This window comes from Mycteria americana, chromosome Z (genome assembly GCF_035582795.1).
Source record: "Mycteria americana isolate JAX WOST 10 ecotype Jacksonville Zoo and Gardens chromosome Z, USCA_MyAme_1.0, whole genome shotgun sequence".
Lineage (NCBI taxonomy): Eukaryota > Metazoa > Chordata > Aves > Ciconiiformes > Ciconiidae > Mycteria > Mycteria americana.
The window spans coordinates 3808632-3827098 of NC_134396.1; the positions used below are offsets into that span (position 1 = coordinate 3808632).

The 18467-nt window shown below is 41.7% G+C and overlaps 2 protein-coding genes across 2 annotated transcripts in view; one reads left to right on the forward strand and one right to left on the reverse strand.

The window, feature by feature from the left end:
• The window catches only part of PIGO (phosphatidylinositol glycan anchor biosynthesis class O), a 500143-nt gene that overhangs the window by 148880 nt on the left and 332796 nt on the right, over positions 1-18467 (reverse strand). The window lies entirely within an intron of this gene.
• UNC13B (unc-13 homolog B) overlaps positions 1-18467 on the forward strand; it is a 221834-nt gene that overhangs the window by 63533 nt on the left and 139834 nt on the right. Inside the window, exons 8-9 of the mRNA XM_075488247.1 lie at positions 3829-4051; positions 8878-17301. Of these exons, the coding sequence (XP_075344362.1) occupies positions 3829-4051; positions 8878-17301 (8647 nt within the window). The remainder of the gene's footprint in view (positions 1-3828; positions 4052-8877; positions 17302-18467) is intronic.

Genomic DNA, 18467 nt, shown 5'->3' on the forward strand with positions numbered 1-18467 from the left:
CCAAGTTTTTGCTCAAGTTTGTGGAGCATAACTAAGCTTAGGGACTGGACCCCAGCTCCCAGTGGCTGATGACACATCACTGCTAGAAAAGCAGGAGGCAATTTCAACTGAATGCAGCCTTTTGAGAGTAGCTCCTGCTATGCATTGGGACCTTAAAAGAACAAAAACACTTCTGAAAGTGCATTCATCCAGCCACCTGTAATAATTTTGCTGTTAGCTTTCCTTCCTGTCCTGAAGCTTGATGTAAAGAAAGTTGCCAGAGGATAAATGTGACTGCTAGAGCTGTCGTGACAGGACTGTGCAAAGTGGTTTTGAGGTCAGTATATTAAAAGCTGTATGTGTTCTGCCCTGCAGCAGTGGTGTAATAACTTCTGGAGGCAGGAGTGGGGAGGAGTAACAGGGTTTCCAGGAGGCAGTTTGTTTCAGAGAAGCTATCTCCTTTCTTGATTTTCCCCACTCTTTGTAAAATCCTACTGTGTGATGTGACTGTCCAATGGGTTTTCTTCTTATGCTGCCTATATGCATGAATATTCAATTATTAAACATGAACAGCATGCACCTGCCCTGCCCCTTCAGCCTTACCCCCCACTCTCTACACAGTGGGTCCAGCGACAAAGAAACAGTTTTCATCCCTTCACAGCTCTTTGGTACATGTGAAATTTCTCAAACTGGGATAAAACAATTACTGACTTTTTATGTTTATTGTTATGTATCTTGTTATTAATTAACTGATCTTCAGAGGCTGAGGCTAAGCTACAACTTTCCCTATGGAAGACTTGGTGTATCATCTGTTTTAAGAAGAGAGTGCTTGAATTTATCACACCACGTGTGTTGTGAGGGATATTTTGCTGAAACATGGGCTGTCATGCCTGACCCCTCCTTTTGAAGGGATGCTGCATTCTCAGAGCTGCTTCTGCAAGTTCTTGTCAGTCACTTGCTTAAATAAAATTTAAGTGTCAAGTATGTTAATGAATGGGATCGTCACCATGTGCAGGCATTTCACAGTATACTTTCTTGCAAAGGTAATGTGTGCTGTAAGCCACATATCGGCCAGGTTTTGTTGCTTTTAATCAAGCTGAGCAATGTCTTCATTTGTGAACACTTCTGTTAAATAAAGTGAGATTGCTCATAGGGTAGGTGCAATTCAGCATGAATAAGAGGTTCTGGAGCTGGCCTTTATTTATGAGTCAGTTGAGGATTTCTGCCTGGTGTTAACATCTATGGATGCTGTAGGACATGGTGCATACATCAGAGAATCAATGTGTTCCTGCCTCATAGATGTTTGCGGAAGCTGGAGCCTTGCATCCTTTAAACATATCTTTGGGGAGGCATTTTGTGTCATGACGTCTAAGAGCCTTCCTCGTGCTAAACACCAGTAAGAACTGCAAGAAATTCTAGTGCCACCTTTTATAAACATGTATGCTGTAAGTGTTTGATGAACATTTAAGCTAATCAGCTATTTTTAGATGTTGCTTAGAGATACTGTGGTTCATATGGGAAATCTTCATTTGATAGTGCAGAGGTGAGATGCGATGACTGGTTAACAAATCCAGATAGTGCTTCTGCAACGGTCTGATTGGGGAGTTTGGAAATCTCTGAGCCCATCGGCTGGGCGGAGTTGCCGACCCAGAGAAGCTGTGTCCTGCTTCCTGCTGCATGATAACTGTAATTGTGTAAGTTTTTGCATGCTCTGATACTAAGTTTAGCCCGGTATTAGTTACTGGATTCACTATTGTTTTGACCCAGGTAATTGTACTACTGATTTGTATTTATTATTATACTGTTGTGGTGAGATAAATTGTTTATCCCTAAAGCTGTTGGTCTGGTGTCTTTTACCAGATCCCCAACCTGTAATTCAGTTGAGCTGCCTTAAGCCCCTACAAGTGCTTAGAATGATTATGCAGCCACAGCTGGAAGAACTTTGCATCATACCAGAGTTGTTTAGGCTTTACCTTAGAGTTATATCGGGTGGGAAGAAGAAATTAGTCAAGCAGCAAAGTGAGGCATTAGAAAGCTCTTCAAAACAGTGTTTCTGTCCCAATAAAAGTAATTATTATGCATGAGGTGGTAATGGCTCAAGTGTACAGCAATGACATTGCTCAGCTGACTAACAGCTTGTTATCCTTCTGAAGATGGTATGTGCCTTGTGATCTACAAATAGATCATCCCTTGCTCCACAGACTGGAAGTTCGGTGCTTCTTCTCAGAGGGGTTTGGCACTTCACCATATCAAATAACTTTTTTGTAGTGCATCTTGAGTGTTTCTCCTAAGCACTGAACTGTAATAAAATTCATGGACATTGTGTTTTTAATAAAGTTGAATATAGCTGTATATGGTTGCTATTAATTTCTATTCAATTGACTAGAGACTGACAAGAACTATGCAGCATTTTAAACTACTAAAAAGCAGGAGACAACTCCATTTTCAGTGTGGACAATCAAATTGAATTGATTGTACTTAAGAGAGTAGAGCCAGGCTTTTCAAGTAGTTTGTATTTTGCAGACATGTTTTCTGCTGGGGTTGTTTTCTCCTCTTCCATCCACTTTAGGGAACTTATATAATCTTACTCAGGTGAGAAGGAACTGAAAAGATTGCTAAGAACAAACTTTACCTTGGAGTAAAAAAATGGAAATTGAATTGGAGGTGTGGGAATTGCCAGTGGAAGAAAAAGGTGTTCCCTGATGCTGCATTCCATCTCCTTGGAGTTTCAGCAATTAAATTCAGTGTTTTTTAAGGATCTGGCATGAAAACAGCACTTTCACTTTATTGTTCAGCCTCATGGTGAATGGCTGTGTAGGGCATGTATGATTGAATAACTTACCAGAGGGGGCTTTAATTTGATTGTCCTTTTTTGACAGGCTTTTGGTGGCGGAGAGAGTGAATAATGGCTGATCCTTATTTTCCGTTGTTTCAAGCATGTTAACAGTGCACTCCACTGCCGTACAGTGTGTGTTTCACTTTAAGCTTGCAAAGATAACATTGCACTCTGCGCAGCCAAACACAGCCATACATCAATATTGTATTTTTGATACCTTTCCTTACTATAACTCTGCGTTCTCTTTTTCTGAAGGGTTAGCAAGCAGAAGTGTTTCTGCAGGGAAAGAGACTCATTGGAAAGGAGCTTTTTCCTTTGTGAAGGCTGTCATTAGTGTTGACTACTAAACTTAAGCTAATGTACCTCTGTGTGTTAAATGTAGCAAGTTTTCCCCTGTAAGAAGTAGTATAATTGTTTATAAGCAGAGCTGCTCTCCCAGTTCTTCTAATTTTCCTACTGAGTGCTTTTCATTAGTTTCTCTTAAATTAAACTAATACTTTTACAAAAAAAAAAAAGCACTAAAAAAAAAAATCCAGAACCCTAAAGAACTGGTTAAGGATGCTGAGAAGAGGAAATAGTATTGCAGCTTAAAGGTTGAAAAGTCCCCAGGAAAGAGCTCCTTTCCATAAAGGAATGTTTATGTTTTGGGATTTTTTTTCCAACGTCTAAATGTTCCTTTTGGCAGAAAGGAACAAGCTTTGAAAGAAGCTGAAATTTTCGGTGTTGGGGTGGTTTTTTTTTGGTCTTAAATAAAAATGTCTTAACCTGCTTATTAGGAATGACTAAAGAGAAACAAACTTCTAAAATAGGAAGAGGGAAAGGAGGGTATAGAGGCGACCGCAGGAATTCTTGGTACATACTTGAGAGAACTGGAGGTTATAACCAGCTACCAGGTGGAGATCCATCCATAGCAGAAACAGCCTTTTTTGTTGTTCTTTAAAAACTAAATGGGCTTCACTGTCCCAGCAAGGCAACTTGAGAGAGCTGTGCCCTTAACTGCTTTTGTTTCTTAGCCTTTGAAGATGCTGACAGTGCTGTGGATGATCGAGATAGCGACTATCGCAGTGAGACAAGTAACAGCATTCCTCCTCCGTACCACACAACTGCGCAGCCCAATGCCTCTGTGCACCAGTTCACTGTACCGTCACGCCTGCAGCAGCAAGGGGTCTTGCGGGAATCCTGTGCCGACTCCCTACAAAATTATGATCTGGATTATCGGGAACATGTGGCCATCAGGTGGGTGCTGTCTTCTGGGTAGCTCTTCTTTTCCCATTGATTTCTCCACAGCAGACCCTGAAGGTGCCGTGCTAGGAGAGGAGAGCAGCTCAAGGGATCTGAAAGGCTTCTGATAGGAAGGTGTTACATGTTTTTGTTAACACTGGGACTCAGCTGTCAAACAGGAAAAACCCGTAAGGCTATGTGTTACACCAGATCCCGCAGTTTAGTGAATTACCTTTAAAAGATATGCTCAAGTCTGAGGTAATTTATTCTTGGTTCTACTTTCACCTTACCTTTTGAAGGCCAGAGCACTGGGTTATTGGTTGTTCTGGTACCACTGCGTGAGTGTACCTCCCAAGCCAGTGAAACATGGTCTAACAGAGTTATCCTATTATGAGTTTCTTTCTTGGGGCAGATTTATTTTGTTTCAGATTAGCTCCTGTTCTTCTATTAGCTCTGCCAAAACAGCATATTCAAGAAGGAAGTCTGTAACCAATTAGGTTCCGCCCCCCCCCCCCGTTATCATGTAGCACTGTTGAATAGTGTGTTTTCTCTTTTGGTTTCCTTTGAGCTGTATGAAAGATAGTTTACTTGCTCTGTATTAGCTTTTTGACCATAAATCAGTAGTTTCACAAATGCTTTTATCTTTTTTAAGTATTAAGCATTACAGCATTAACTTACAATGGCTGTGAACGAGAGCTGGTTGTGCTAGGAACTGTAGAAACTTTACAAAACTGCTGTTCCAAATAAAGGATGAGTTAAGTGTAAGGGCAAAGCAGAAGAACTCGGACAGTGCTGGTCAGGTTGGTAAAGAGTGGGTGTGTCAGGCCATGCTGCTGCTCCTGCCTTCAGTGTGAAGGAAGAGGCAGTTGCTTAAACTCTGTCACAGTTAGAGGTGCAGGGTTTTATATGTGTTATAACTGATTTGTTCTACCTCATATCCCTTGGTAAGAATGTTCTTGTTTCCTGAAGCCTGAACCTGAATTCAGTTGCCCTGAAGGGTGTGTGGCTGAAGCTAAATTTTACTCTTTATGCCTTATGTTCTTTAATGGTAAAAGCTGAAGTTTAATGGTAACATTTAATGTTATTACTGTTATTGAGATTTCAAGCAGCAGAGGCAAATGTGCCAACAAAATGCATTTACAACAGTGTGACGTCATTTTGAGTGCTCTTTTCCTAGTCCATTATATATATATATATAAAATATATATGTGTGTATATATATATATCTCTCTCTCTCTCTTATATAACCAAGTTATTCCTTTTCCCATGCTATTCTGTACTGCTGGTTTGCAGTGGTAAAATTGCTGAATATCTTCCTGAGAGTCTGGGAAGATGATCTGAAGCTTTTTCGTTGTGGAAGAGCCAAGCTGAACAGTGGTATTGGGCCCCCAGGCTGCGGAAGCCAGTGGTGGCTGGATGTTCTTGCAGTTATGTGACTTCTTGGGGTAGTGTTGACAAGACAAGTAATCTTTTATGGCTCACCTTGCTTGGAGGGGAGACTGTGAACTTTTAACTGTATCTAATGGATAAATGTGTTTATAAGACCTTCCAAAGAAGCACTTCAAGTTTGAATTGTTAAAGAATACCAGATGGAATATGTGTATTTTTTTCTCGTTTCCTGAAGGTATTGATATGAAAGGATCTAGACTGATAAAGTTTACTTAAAAACTTCAGAGCTTTGTAGTCTGCTCTGGTCTAAAATTACTGTCACTCCAGGAAGGCACCTCCTAGATGGTGATTGATTCCCTCCGAGCATTCCTGTTTCCCTGTGCATTTTCCACATGCCCAGCAAGATGTTGTGCTACCTATTTAATCTTAAAACTTAGAAAATGCAAATAAGCTTTCCAAAGAAGCTATGTGGGATTCTCTTTCTTAGCAGAAAGCTATTTCTAACAAGAGCTGGCTGGGTAAATCTTAAATATTTTCAAAACTCGGTTGTAGCTGAGCATTGGAAAACCAAAACGTGTTTGACTTTTGCTCGTAGCAGCTCTTAAGTGCTGTGGACCAGGCAGCCACCTGATGAAATCAGTGTTCCTGGCAGACTGCAGTTGGCGATTGCTGAAGCGATAACAGCTTGTAGGAGATTGTCCTGGGCAGACCCAGAGGAATGAGACAAGGTTCTGCTAGAACCTGTTTTGAATTGGGCAAAAAGTTGTCTATGCCACAATGCTTCAATTGAAACTGGCTGTACTAACGCCTGGGTTTCTTTCTAACAACATTTGGTTTGGCTGGAGAAGTTCTTATCCTCTTTATCAGCTGTTACATGGGATTGTGTTCTTTTGACAGAAGGACATGTATTTTATTCCCCTCTCTCCTAAGGATAACAAGTATTGTTCTTATTTGTCCTTGGAGTGTGTTTTGCTGCCAACAGCCAGTTTGACTTCAGAATAGCACGTCTTCCCCTCGGATTTTTTTTAAGCACTAACTTTTCTTTGCAGTGTTCATTTTGTGTAACCATGTGTCCTCCCTGTCTCCCTGCTCTTGCTCTATTTACTTCCAAGGCGATACGATAGCATAGATTCCACTGTGAGTGGCCGAACTGACCTAGAGTCCACATCTGAGTCTAGTCAAATGACAAGCTGCCAGTGCTCGCTAGAGAGCAGGCGCTCTCCAGATCTGTCTGATAGGTGGGTTAACCTCTTTGCAGCCTCTGTGCCTGTCTCCTTGCTGTTGCTGCTGTGAAGTGGTCTTGTGATACATTGCAGCTGATACTCACTGTTTGCCTTGGCTGTATTTCAGATCTGTGGTAGTTTAATGCTGGGCTGATGTTGTCATCTTTTTCTCCTCTCAGGTGTTGGACTTCTTGTCATTGCTTTATTTCTAGTAAAAGGAATGCCTTGCAGAATAGCAGGGGAAACACTTATGGGGGGAGGAGCTGAATTAGAAAGAAAAGTAATTTATTTTATGCTTAAATTAGTCAATTGTTGGTTCAGCATTTACAGCTAATGGCTCTTCAGGCATTTATGTAGCTGCTGTTGCTTTCAGCTGAGATTTGGAAGGGCTTGATCTGGTAACTATGGTGGCCCTGGGAGTCTTTTCAACTTCATTAGCTTTTTTAAGAAAATTATTTCAATTACTGGCTTAAAATCGCAAGCAAGAAGTGTAGTAAGTGTTCTAAACTGTGTACAATGGGGCTCATTTAAAGTAATGAGTATCTTTCCAATTAGTGTAAGTTAGCTAATACCGGTGGAAATGGAGCACTAAACCAGCAGTAGTGAAAATACAATGACCTATTTCTCTTTCAGGGCTATCCCATCATTACCCTATATTGGGGTGCCCCAGGCAACTCTCAAGGTGAAGACTCCTGTATTAGCAGTATCTGTACAATGCCCATGCACCCTTTGCCCTTCCCCTTCTCTTGTCCTGCTCTTACAGGGTCAGGGCATGCGTGTCCTCGTGCTCCTTAGTTCTCAACAATGAATGATGTGAGACAAAGCTGCAGTGCATCTTTCAGATGAGGATTTTGATTTTTTTACATCTACTTTCTACCTGTTCATTTTTATGTAGGCTGGCAGGAATTCTTCATGTGAGATTTAGATAAAGAGGAAGCTTTCTTGCTACTAGCCTTTGGGTTGCTGAGCAATTGAGATAATCCTGATGAAGAGCTAGGAATTAATCCCAAAATCCCAAGGGTCATTTAGTTGGGTTTCTAGGAAGTTTCAGATTGTTTGATAGCAAAACACTAGCTGCTTTAATTCATTCTGCTACAATGGACAAGTATAGATTGCTGCATCTCTTTAGATGCATTATAAATGGGAAGTACAGATCCCGAAAAGCATCTCAGGCTTATGATGGGCTAATACCCATTGCCAATGTTTTGTTTTGCCTTCTGATCCAGTAACAGCTTTGAGGATCTTCATTTTGTATTGGCAGGAGCCCCCTGAGGGCGTTAGCTGCAGTGAGAGCCTTCCCAGCAAAGAGGAGTGGTGGAGTAGCTGGAACTCCTTGTGTTGCCTGTGTGCACAGTTTGCATTTTGTCCCCTGTCCCCACTTCCCTGGAGTCCAATGACTCCTGAGTCTTTGCATGCAGCCTCTGCTCTGTAGCCACCCCTGGGAGAAACAAAGTGTCTGTGTGCTTTATGAATACTGCTAAAACAAAGTCTGCAGCCTAGAGTGACCGAAATGCACGCATAGCATAGTGGAATGGTGTACGTGGGCACTGTATCTCAAAGTAGTCCTGTTACTGTAATAAGTGACTTTTTTCAGCATGCCTAAAAAAGTAACAGCAAAGTACTGGTACAGCCAAGGCTGTGTGCCCTCACTTGATCACAAAAAGCTGTTCTCCTTCAAACAGGCATTTCTAAATTTTGTGCAACTGTAACTAGTGGAATATCATAACCCATGCTGCTTTTTTTGACTATTTGATTGAAATGTAATGGTGGTAGATTGGCAGGTTTTCGGTTTTGTTATCTCTAGATGTTTCTCATTTTAATTTTCCTTTATTTAATGCATGTTTTTTCATTACTATTTTTTCTGTCCTTTCTAGAGCTTTTTTAAAACTGTTATTTTCACCTTCCTGTTTTCTTTGCTGCCTCTCTTCCTTTCCCTCCCGCCCCCTTTATTTCTCATCTTAGACAAGGATCTCTAGCTAGAAATGAAAGAGTCAGGATCATTCCATTTAACTCTGAAGATGGAGAAGAAGAACAGGAGAGTAACTATGAAGAGCTAGGAAAACAGCTAATAGAGGAATTCTTAGAAAAGAGTCATAAAAATAGAAGTGGGCAGGAAACAAACATAAAAAAGATGCAAACTCTCTCAAAAAGAGAAAATTTCAATCACTGTGAAAGATCAAGATGCTGCCAAAATGTGTGTGTGGAGTCAGGGTCTGTAGATGTCCCTAGGTATCCTCAGGAATATGATACAATAGACAGGAGACGGAAAAAGAAGCTGCGATACAATTTTGAAGAGAGTGAACAAATAAGCCTGCAAAGTAATGAAGGTCTGCAGTTTCCTGGGGAGAAGACGGTTTATTTCAATGATGTGGCAACTAGTTCTGAACCTAATGATGATTTCCCAGTATATAATAGAACTGGAAAATATACCAGTAGCTCTGACAGTAAGGAACAGTTACCTGCTTATCCTATCCTGCGTCCGTACAAAAATGGCTTAATGGTTAAAAGTGGCAAGTTGCCCAACAAGCAGGGAGTGAACCATGAGGGATCACTTCACCTCAGTAATAGTGAAGACATGAAACTCATGGGGATGCCAGATAACACTTTTGTGCCTGTGGATATCCTTGAGGAATTTGACAGTAGTGCTTCTGATGAGTACCAGTACTCGCCTGTTTCAGATGATGAAATGGAGGAACTGGCTACGCTTTCACAAATATGGTGTGATTCTGACATCAGCCATTTGAGAGACTTCACTGGTAATTACCCTGCAAATTTAGGCTCCCAGTTAAAGGCTAGCTGTGATAAGAAACACAAGACTAAAGGGAGCAAGCATGGTCATCCTATGCAAGACTTAACACTGTCTCCTGTTGAAGAACCCAGTGAGGAGTACATAGACACGATGGATGAACTTCAGTGTCTGGTAGAATCAGTTTCAGAATACTTGGCTGAAAAGGAGGAAGAAATCAGCAAATTTGGTACATTGCCAGAGACCAGAAAAAATGTTGAGAGCATGTCACTGAAGCAGGATAATGCTGATAATTCAGTAGAAGGCAAGAAGGCTGAACAGACCAAACATCCTGCTGCAGAGGAGGGTACCAAGGCCAAATCTGAATCTCTCCCAGACTTGTCAGGTGTGAAGAATACAGTGAATTCCCTGTTCAGCTCTTTCACTGAAAAGGTGGGGTCAAGCAGAAAGCAGCTCACAGCCTCTGTTGAAAAGCTTGTTTCTTCCACTCCAGAGAAGACAGAAACCAGAAACTCATCAGAAAGTGGAATCTCAAATGTATTTTCTAGTAAGTCCAAAAGTGAAAGTTCATCTCCTGGAACGACGGCAGATAATAAAGCTGACACCAAGTTCTCCATTCAGTCTTTGCTACCGTCTCAGGTGAGTGGTGATAAAAGAGCCCAGAACATAAACTCCAACAAGCCAGAAACCACTGAGATGGACAGTAAGGCTTCTGCACCGCATCATCTCCAGCAATCGCAAGGAACTACTGCCAGCAGCCAGCAGAACCAACATTCGGTTATGAATTCTGTTCTAGGCATATTTAATCCTTTAAAGATCTTCTCTGAGAAGGAAGTGCCAAAACAAGAAGTGATAAAAGAGGAGCACACCAAGGAGGACAGCCATGCTGTGAAAGCTGATGAGGCAAACAGAAGCGAGAGCCCATCTGGACAGCCAGCAGCCAGGACCAGCAGCATTATTCCGGAGATACGGCCGAGTGAGACTAGAAGTGAGGCAGAGGTGAACACAAATAGCACTTCTGTGTCTTCAATCTTTGGCAGGCTCACAAACTCAGTCAGTTCCTTCAGTCTGAAAGCCAATTTTGATGGTCTCTTGGCTCCCAAGCAGCAGGATGTGCCACAGAAGCAGTCAGATTTGCATCACGTTGCAAATCAGCCAGCTGCCACTGTCAAAGAGGGTGTGCCCACTGCCAGGGAGCAGCCTCCTGCAAATCACTTAGGGGATCAGCATACTACAGGTCATGGACTGGGAAACAAGCAAAACAGAGGTAATGTGGAATTTAATTCACAGCCTCAAGATCAGGGTACAGCATCTGAAAGCTTTTTCAGTCCACTCAAAAAGTCTTTCAGTCAACTGTTGCTTCCTTCTGCAGAACAAGGGCAGAAAGAAAGTACATCCAGGCTTTTTAAAGGCCATAAGTCTGAGGAGGATGTAAGACAAAATAGTTCATCAAATGAAGAACACTTGTTTCCTTTCACTGGGAAAATTCCTTTTTTCAGTGGGTTGGGTTTTTCAGAAAAGCAGGAACACACAAATGAGAAAGGAGGCTTTATTCCTTCATTATTTAAATTTTCTTCTACAGAAAATCTAGCATCTTCACAGGACCAAAGAAGTCATCAGAGTTCTGGTGGCATTTCTTTGCTTGAAGACAAAACCAGTAATTCAGCAAATGCCATTTCATTAAAATCTGGCTCTGTTCCAAATTTATCACACCATGAGGAGGAACTTGAACAAACAAAAAACATGAATAAAGAAAACCTATCTAGTGCCCAAGTAAATAGAAAAAAACACCAGGAGAGTGCCTCTGCTACCTTTAAAGCTGCCGGAGAGCAGCAGAGAACTAAGAGTACTCAGGAAGAACCTAGAAATGTAAAAGGAGGATTGGCAAGAGAAGGACTAAATGCACCAGACTTAAATGACAGCTCAGCTGAATCCGTCTCTTCAGCCAGAGGGCCAGAAGCTGCAAGTGTAGATGATATGCAGAAGAAGCACATACCAGGTTTTCTTTCTGGGTTTCTTCGCAGTTCTTCCAATGAAAACACAGCCAATAATCCAGACTTAACTGCTAAAAGTGAGAGTGATGGCCAGAAAAGCACTTCTCCTGGATTATTTTCTGGTTTATTTAAATTTGCTTCAAATGAAAACTTATCTGAATGTAAGCAAGAGAAGGTGAAAACAAACCCTCTAGGCTTCATGAAGCTTTTTGATAGAGGTGAGGATTCTAGCTCGGAGACAAAACCCAGCAACTCAGGAATGGCTTCTGACACTCAAAGCAGCACTGTAGAAAAGCAGGAAGCTTCCAGCTTCTTAAAAAATCTCCTGCCCAAACCAAAGGAGAAACTGGATAATGTGAAAATGATGGAATCTTCCAAAACTACTGCCCACCTGTCCAGTGCAAGAGTAAATAAAACAGCTGAGCCCCATGTTCCCCACTGTGGGCATCTTGTGTTCCCTGATGCTCTAAATCCTCAAGACAAGGTACAGGATTTATCTGGAAAGCCTGTAAATGGTAGGCATATCCCATATCAGGATGCAGAATCTAGAGTTCTTCCAACTGTCTTAGCCAGAGGATCAAATGAATTTCTCAATTTGACTAATAAAAGCTATAACCTTACGGAGCAGTACTCAGCCTATCAGGAAACAAGAAGCCATTCTAGCTTTGAATGGGAATATGAAGTGGGGGAACTGGCTGACACTCATGAAATAGCAGTACCAGTTTACTACATGTTGAACCAGAACTCTGTTCTGCCCCCTCAGTTCTTGGACTGGCCTGAAGATGATATGGTAGTGAATCTCTGTAAAAAGGATGGAAATGCAAATGTGATGGATTGGCAGACTAATGCCAATTTTGATGGACAGAGTTTAGATTTAAGTGCGATGTCATATGAGTCATTTGACCAGTTAGTGTTTCAAGATGTTTGTTCAGAAGAAAATGATGCATGGACTGCTAATTCTCTCAATGAAAGTTATAGTAACTTTCCACCATTTGAAAGAGATGGCAGCTACTCATTGGAAGAGTTGCCCATGGATTTAAGCTACTCCTCTGGCTGTGATGGAACTATGTGGACTCTCATTGACCAAGAGACTTTAAGTATGGATGAGAGCGTTATGTACTCATCCTATAGCCAGGAGTATCAGGAGTGGCTAATGATGCTTGAGCAGGGTGTATGGTGGCCATCAGAAGATGGTGATTGTGGATACTACATGTACAGTGATAGCCAGTATGTGTATTCACTGCTCACTGATCCCACTGGACAGTATGTCTACGTGTGTGCTCCTGAAACGTATTCCTACCCAGACTGTTGGGATTATAATTTTCAGATGGATTCCGTTCCAAGAGCTGTGCTAGAAGACAACACAATTGCTGTTTGTGGTTTTAAAGTCCCTCTTGGCAATGAAGATGAGCTGTTTTGGTTTGCTGAAGAAGAATCTTTAGATGATTATACAACAAATAAGCCTCTGGATTTGTCAGTAGCTTTGCAGAGGAGTGATCAGCTAATGAACATGAATTTGGAGACTTTTTCACAAATGTTTGAAGAGTCTATTTATTATCAGAGAGAGCAGCCGTTAGACTTCTCGGGTTATAAACTTCAAAAACTCAAAGTAGATTTTAGACCTGAAAAGGAAATCCTGAATTATTCAGAGGAGTCTCCACTAACCCTTGATCTCAGAACACATTCCAGAGTGGCTTTTGATAAATCGCTGAGTAAGGAAGGCCACGCCAAGGAAGTGGATAAGGCTGTCCCCATGACAACTACTGGGAGTGGGTCATCAGGATTCTTTGGTTTCCATCTGTTTCAATCTACTCCTAAAGCTGAAGAAACTGTGGCATCTACTGAAAGAGTAACAGAAGCAAAAAAGACTGAGGAAGATAAGAAAACACCAGTGAACAAAGTTAGCTCTTTATTTTCTGCTTTGGGTGGACTGATTGGAAAGTCTTCAGGTCCTGACCCTGAGACATCAGAAGATTCTGCCTTGAAGAAAACAGACACACAGTTAAAGTCATTTGAAAATAAAACTGATGTTTTATCACTTGCACCAGACAGAAAATTAGATGAGGCACGAGCAGGGCAAAACTTTCCCGTTACATCAGAACCAAGAAGAAATACTTCATCAGAACTTAATTTGGAGGCTGCTAGAAGTGAAAAGCCAGAATTAAATCAGAATGAAAACATCCATGTTAAAAAAACAGGATTAACAAAATCTCCTTCTCAACTGAGCCAAGCTGCTCCAGATGGCAGGCCCATACGAGAAGAGAGACCTGTTAAAGCAAGACCAGCTTCCAGGCGTCTTGAAGGGCATGCAAGTATTAATGAACCCACTCAGTCACCGCCAAATCAGAGCTGCACAGCCACTGAGCCTGAGGAGACATTATTTAAAAGTGCTCTGAAATTGTTCAGTCTTGGAGAAGATTCTCCTGCAAGCTCAACTGCCAACAAAACCCAAGCTTCTGGATTTTTTGACTTCTTTAAAACACAAGTAAGCAAAGCACCGCAGCCATCACCAGATTTGGAAAAAAGTCAAAGTTATAAACCAGAAAAGGTGATACAGCCAGAACAGAAGGAAACCTCCAGCATCTCATCATTATTTGGATCTCTTGGAGATCTCTTCAAAGTGGAGGCTGTGTCTTCTCAACCAACCCCAGGTACTACAACTCTGCCAAAAACTAATAGCAGAACTGTGGCTGAGTCAAGACAACAAACTGAGAAGTCTGGAGGTCTTGAGAGTGCCAGCATGGCAAGTCTGTCCTCCACCCCTAAGGAAGGGGCGAGAAGAGAAGGCATGCACACGCAGATCTCCCCTAGCCCTGAGGTGGAAAGGGAACAAAGAAGCAGAAAAGCTGAGCAGGAGTCTCCTGAGAGTAAAAAAGTGCCTCCTGGAAACACTTCACAGAAGCCAATGGGTGTAGGTCCCAAAATAAGCCAGGTGAGTCAGTCAGCTGTGCAGCAAAGCGGTGTACCCTCAGTTACACCAAAGCAACAAGGAGGAAATCGTTTAGGAGGTGCAGTTAATCAGGCAAAACCGAAGCCAGATCAGACACCTAAAGAGTCAGGTTTCAGTTTGCCGTTCAGCTTTTCTGATATCACTGCTTTGAAATCACAGCCAGCACAGCCAGCCAGTAGGAGCATATTCTCCTTCTTCACTGGATCAGACGAACCAAAGCCTTCAGCACCTGCTACAGCTCCTGCTGGTGGGAAGCAGCAAGAAGCAGAGGGGCTGTTTCATCTGCCCTCCTTCTTCTCCAGCAGTCCAACTGCTGAGAAGAGCATACCTCAAAGAAGTACTAGCTTTAGCTTCTTCAATTTGACGTCCTTTTTGGATGAAAAGCCACAAACTGCTTCAGGACAGGAGAATAATACAAAAGCAGCTAAACCAGTGAACTCTAAGCCATGTGTGAAGCAAAATATTTCCACTGACTCTGGTGTCAAAATTAGCAGTTCTGCCAGGCAACGGGATGCAGACAATAAAAAAGAAATGGATGATGTTATTGCAGCAGTGACTGGCAAACAAATGCCTAATAACCTCACAATCCCAGAAAATAAGTCAGAAATGCTGGCAGTGGAAAATGTAGAAAGTGTTGCTGAGATAGCTGAAGGGAGTGACTTAGAGAAGTTTCCACAGACCGATGATGCTGCAGTAACCAATTCAGCTGCTTCTGGTCCTTGCCTTCAGACTCCCAGTGTGCAGGAGGGTTCTCAGGGCCAACAGACTATTTCCTTCGGGGCAGAAGAAGATGCTTTGGGTGGCACAAGGAAAATGGACAGTGTTGCATTTCCTATTGATAAAGACGAGCCTTATTCTTCAAAAGAACAAGCTTCTGAAAATTCTGAAAATAAAGATTATAACGTAGCCTTAGATGATAAAATGAGTTCCCAGAGTCTAAATGACTTAAATATTATGAGTGACGTAAAAAATGAAGCAGTCTCTGAAGAAGTATATGTACAACATGAGTCGCCAGAACATAAATTACCCGAACAAACTCTTGGTGACAGGTTACAACAGGCACAAGAGCTACACTCTCCTTCTAAAATGCCAGAGGCATCTAATTTGCAAAACAAACCTAAGGAATCTGAGAGTGATAAATCGGTACTGGATTCTTCAGCTGAAATGTTTTCAAGTTTCATAACAAAAATGAAAACGCCTAAAACATTATCTGGTTTCTTTTCCCGACCTCAAGCTACTGCACCTCCTACTGCACAAAAGAAAAGCTCCTCTTTCTTTGGTTTCTCATCCCTCCCAAGTGGCCCAACACCAGCTTTCACAAATGATCTCTTTAGCATCTTCGAAGGTCCAAAAGAATCTCCAAAAGAGATGCCTCCAAAATCCACCCCTAAACCTCAAAGCAGTAGTGTGAAAGATGTCACTGGGCCTGTTCCAGCAAAAGATTCTAGGGAGACAGAAAATACAGCTGCAGCCAGAGTGTCTAAAAGAGATGTCACAAGCTCTCTGAAGGAGGATATATTGCCTGTTCCAGCAGAAGAGAACTCTGCAAAAGAGTCTCCTGTGATAATAGAAACTGAGGAAAATAGGAACTCAGAAACCTGTAAAGAGGAACCTTTGAGGATGACTCCAGAAACAGCAGTCTCTAGTGAAAATCAAGCCCTCAAGGTTCTGCAGTTGCATAATGATACACAACCCTCTGAGATGGTAGATACTAAGCCATGCCACTCTGATTTCAGTAATGCAGTTGATACAGTGCAGGCTGAGGCCACTGACCAGACTGATGTAGATACATGCCAACTAGATATGGGGTCTTCACATGTAACAGAGGAACAAGCTGCTCCTACAGACAAGGCAGCCGTTGGCATCCTTCAGACTGGCTCTTCTGATGGGCTTGAACTGGAAGTGGAAGCCCCAACTACTGAGGCAGACACAAACCTTTCCCAATTGGACGAGAGTGCTACACTTGAATCAGAGCCTGCTGTTACAGGGGATCAGGCCACTGATGGTATTGATCAGCAGGACATGATCGGTAGTGATGGTGGAGAGCCCACAGCTCCAGCTGATGAGCCCAGTGTTCATCTGCTCCAGCTGAATGACGAGAAGACAAGTGAGATAGAACAGCAAACTGCTGAACAGGAGAAGCATTTAGCAATTGATGAGGTGCCTGCAGAAGGGATTGCTTCAAAATGTGACTTGAAGAAACAGGGTAAACCTAATAACATTCCTCCAGATGCAAGCAGTAGTAAAATGGTCTTTGAAATACCAAACATGCCCAGTTTGCCAAAATTCAGCTTTATGTCATCTGCTGATAGTGGAAAGCCATTTGGGTCATTCTTCTCCCAGCAGCCACCTTCTGTTAATAAAGCAGGGGCAGATCAGGGTCTCATGTCCAGCTTTAAGAAACTTTCTTCGACTCTGTTTGAAGGAGGTAGTGAAGAAAAGGTGAGTAAGCCAGAGAGTGCCCAGGGAGCAGTATTTGGGAAAAAGATAGATTTCTCCTTTCCCTGGCAAAAAGACAACAGGGAGACCTCTGCCAAAAGGGAACCACATGTACCACCACAGGCTTTGTCAAAAACAGATGACAAGGTGTTAGGAACAGTCAGTTCAGATGAAAACTCAAAATCTGCAGTCTCAGATCAACTGACTGATGCAAATATAGAAGTAAACTTGTCTTCAAAGCAGCCTGACACTGTAGACAATGAACTTTCTGAAGAGCCATCTGGTGCAAGCACTGTTGATGATACATCCAACAAAGAGCTGGGAGAGAAGTTTGATAAAGAGTCAGAAAATCAGCAGAACGTGATTTCAGGTGAACTGCAGAAAGAAGACCAGGCAGAAGAGCATGCACCAGACGAGCCTGAACTGAAAGGAACTGAGCTTGATTCTGCTCCTAATGGAGCAATGCTTCATCCTAGCACACAGGCTGCAGATCTGAATAGCGTGGAACAACTGAATGAGAAAAGGCTAGTTACAAATGAAGCATAATAAATGGTTTCAAGTTTTTGACCATTTATAATGCAATACTGCAGCAGTAAATATTGGCATTGGTGTCTGATGTTTGTAGCGCAGTCCCATCCCCTATTTGTTGTCGAGTGTTTGTAGTATTACTGATAGCTGTCACAGAGGATGTGGCAAACTGCAGTCACTAGTTAATGTAAAAGCCCTTAGACCATTTTCTCACCTTTTTCCACTCTTTTCTTCTGTAAGTGTAATTGGATTTCCTATATTCTTATACTGTGCCCCACTGAATGAGATGCTTTTAGTGCTAATTTCATTAGCCTTTCAGAAGTTATATTCTTTGTGCATTAATTCTGCTGCATACAATTCACTTTGCTTTCTTGTTTAGTGATAATTATCTTGTATTTGCTAAGAAAAAAGTAATAGTAGGTGGAATGTATTGGAAGGAATGAGCATTTTGTTTTAAAAATGCAAGGTAAAGGCTTTTAATTTTAGAGAGAAATTTAACTTACGCTGATATATTATAGAACTAATTAGGTTCATTTCACATTATTTAATATTTTAAAACAATTTCAGAGATATCAGTGAAGGTATTCTAATGCTTGCTCTTCCTAAAATCTGTGCAAAGGTTATTTCATGCAGTTAGGAAAGCCACTAAAGGAAGGTATCGGTATTTCATGAGTCTGTATTCAGTCCTGTGCATGTGTTAAGTTACAGTTGCCCTCAAAAATCAAAACAGAGACTCGCTAAACTTATATTTCTGCATGATATAAGTGAAACTTGTGCCTCTGATCAAACAGTTGCAACACTGCACTCCAAAACTTCCTATCTGGCTTCAAATTGTCCCAAGTATGCAAGTGAGAGAAACATTAGTGCTGCTTAATTCTTGGCTGTAGTTTTCCTGACTGCATGAGAAATTTCCATCCACTGTATTTTGTGTGCGGATTCTAGGAATTCAGTCCTGGAAGTGGTGTCTTGAATCACAGAGATCATGCCCCTGTGGCATTGTTTTTTTTATATAAACGAAATTCTTGAAGAAGCTCTGTTGGAGTGAGACATGTGGCCTCCCTTTTGTAAAAGGTTTTAAGTTGATAGTCTTGACAACCTTAATCTTGACTGCAATGCATTTTATCATAAATGTGTAATATGTACAAAAATAAAGTTAACTTTA